Source organism: Lygodium microphyllum, chromosome 11 (genome assembly GCF_053477565.2).
Source record: "Lygodium microphyllum isolate KBCC chromosome 11, Lygodium_microphyllum_v1.1.10, whole genome shotgun sequence".
Lineage (NCBI taxonomy): Eukaryota > Viridiplantae > Streptophyta > Polypodiopsida > Schizaeales > Lygodiaceae > Lygodium > Lygodium microphyllum.
The window spans coordinates 110,442,169-110,444,638 of record NC_141145.1 but is presented as its reverse complement, the minus strand read 5'-3'; the positions used below and the strand labels follow the sequence as shown (position 1 = coordinate 110,444,638).

General features: G+C 45.1%; 1 protein-coding gene across 1 annotated transcript; it reads right to left on the bottom strand.

Moving 5' to 3' along the window:
* Nucleotides 1–633: 633 nt before the first annotated feature.
* Nucleotides 634–2,220, bottom strand: LOC148029234 (uncharacterized). The gene is made up of 4 exons (XM_087688680.1): nt 2,030–2,220; nt 1,692–1,933; nt 1,022–1,613; nt 634–942 (listed from the first exon to the last, which is right to left on the bottom strand). The coding sequence occupies exons 3-4, from the start codon at nt 1,511–1,513 to the stop codon at nt 928–930; spliced, it is 507 nt and encodes a 168-aa protein (XP_087544806.1). The 5' UTR covers nt 1,514–1,613; nt 1,692–1,933; nt 2,030–2,220; the 3' UTR covers nt 634–927.
* Between the last annotated feature and the right edge of the window lie 250 nt (nt 2,221–2,470).

The following is a 2,470-nucleotide window of genomic DNA, read 5'->3' as shown; positions in this document are numbered from 1 at the left end:
CGGGACATGCATGTGTATACCATGTGCACTCCACACATGTATGTTACGTGCATACATACACACCCTTAATGTGCACCATGTAAGTGTGTACTGCTTGCAATATTAGGTAGGTTGAGGTGCTTGAATATTTTGCTAAATCTCGACTCATGAGACATCTACTCAGCATAGGCTTTTAAACTTTCAATTCCTAAGTACCATAAAGTTGCCTGCAAAAGTAATTGTTTGGCATGAGATGATTCATGTTATTGAAGATCATGATTTTACAAACAAAACTTTTTCTGAAAGGTTTGCCTCTGGCCATGCGAGAGCTAGGATATCCATTTATTAAGCATGATGTCTATTTTGGTGCCCTGAACAGTTGTATATTTCTTATCTGCCAAACACGTTTCATACTTGTTGCCATTTTGGTAGACTCTTAGTTAAAAGATTGGATCATGTTTACAACGTGCTGTTTTAACCTATTAACATACGTATGCTAGCACCTTTTTCAAATGGAGACCACTTTTGCATAGACGTGTCACAGCCCCAAATGGCGTAGTCAAAATTTACCATGAATTGCAAAATTAACTCAAGGCAGACATCAAAGCTGCAAATAGAAATATGTAATCTTCTTAATGAGTGTCAACAATTTACAAGCCACATGAACGTGTCAATGGAAGCTGATAGTTTACAAAGCCAAAATTGATCCGCCTCAAGAGAAAGCGGATGCACAGTCAACTGCTATTGATGCAAACATGAAGTCTTTACAAGAGCCTCGTGAGAATGGCCTAACATGTACAATGCATTCTACCCATCCCCAGGTCCACAGTTCAAAAACATCCCATGAAACTATGGCTAGAGATCAACACCCACTCAGACATTGCCAGCCACGCGAGAAACCCACTGACTCAAGGTCCTCCTCATCTGCACAACATCATCATGCTCAAATCATCGCTTTGTCAGCTGCATGAAGACAAGGATTCAGATTAGATTGAGCCGACCTAAATCAATCCATATTAGTGCATGTACTAAATATACTCACAAAAGATGTCGTAACCACTCCCTGCAAGCAAGCCTCCACTAGCAGGCGCATGCAATGCATCACATAATACCCGCAATCAACGGCGTTCGGTTGGCACGGTATCACCGCCTGCACAGGAGGGTTGCTTAGTATGGTTTCATGGCGACGCTCCGCAGCCCATATCTGCTCCACAGCCAGCTTAACCATCTCACACATCAATGGAGTGGGTGGCTTGTTCATAGGATCCAAGAATAGCAGCCCCGGCTTCTGATGCAACTGAGTCACCCCATGCCCCGAATAGTTGAAGCACACAAACAATGTCCAATGACCGCTCATGACCAGGGGTAAAAACACAATGTCACATAGCTCATCAATCGGAGACATAAAGTTGGCCAAGCTCGACTTTATAGATGCAGTGCCTGCCAAGCTAACCCACAAGGGATCAACAATCCAGAATTTGCAGCTTATTTCCTCCTGCAGGCTGAACTCCATCCACAGCGCAAAGAAGTTCATGTCCAAGGTGCTGGCCTGCTGTGCGGGATCTTTCAATTGTTCAAAGAAGTCCCCCTGTACTGGCAACTCCAGTTGGAGGCGTGTTGACTTGAATCGATATCTGCACAACATAATCAAAGTGTTAAATCAAAGAAGCAGGCAAATAGGTATCCACAAGAAGAATCAATCGTATACGAACATGATCCTGCGTGTGTCCCTGTCACCATCAGAAAATGCATATAGCACACGACCAGGCAAAACAGTAATGTCGTAAGATGCGATCGACAATGAAGGCCCCTCTAGCGATAAGAGCTCTATGGGTGTGTCCGCAACAATGTATTCTGCAGCAGCATCCTCCTGATCTGCGGCGTCTATCGACTATGCATGGTGCGATGACTGCGTCCAAGCTGGGCCCCCAACATCTGTGCTTGCAGTCCTCCGCTGTTGGCAGCGCAGAAAAGTAAGTCAACTGCAGAAAAATCAATGGAAACCAGCAAAGTCAACTGCAGAAAAACTGAAGAACAGAGATACACTTACATATCTATCGAATCCTACGGCAATGCGAGCACGGATCCTCTTTATGTGATCATCCTTCTTTGCATCGTATCTTTTCATCTGTTCTGCCACGTACGCGTCCACCCATTGCTCCGGACCTCCCATCCTCTGAGAATCTGGCAACTCACTGTATATCCTCCATCCTTTGACCATTGAATCAGTCTCATGCTTTTTTCTATTTTTCTGCCACTTGAATTCCACATCCTCGAATCTTTGGTGGCTACGATGCTCCTCGTACTCCGTGTGGGTGCCGTATACACGTGCATCAGTAGGCCCTATTCTACCTCCAGCAAGGACTGCAATGTTCATGCCATGCGCAGCTTTTAAATGTTCCTCCATGGCTGAGCATCGATAGTAGAAGTGTGTGCGCTTGCTGCAGAACTGGTCACAAGTGCACCGGCGAGCCAATTGACCATTCTTGTC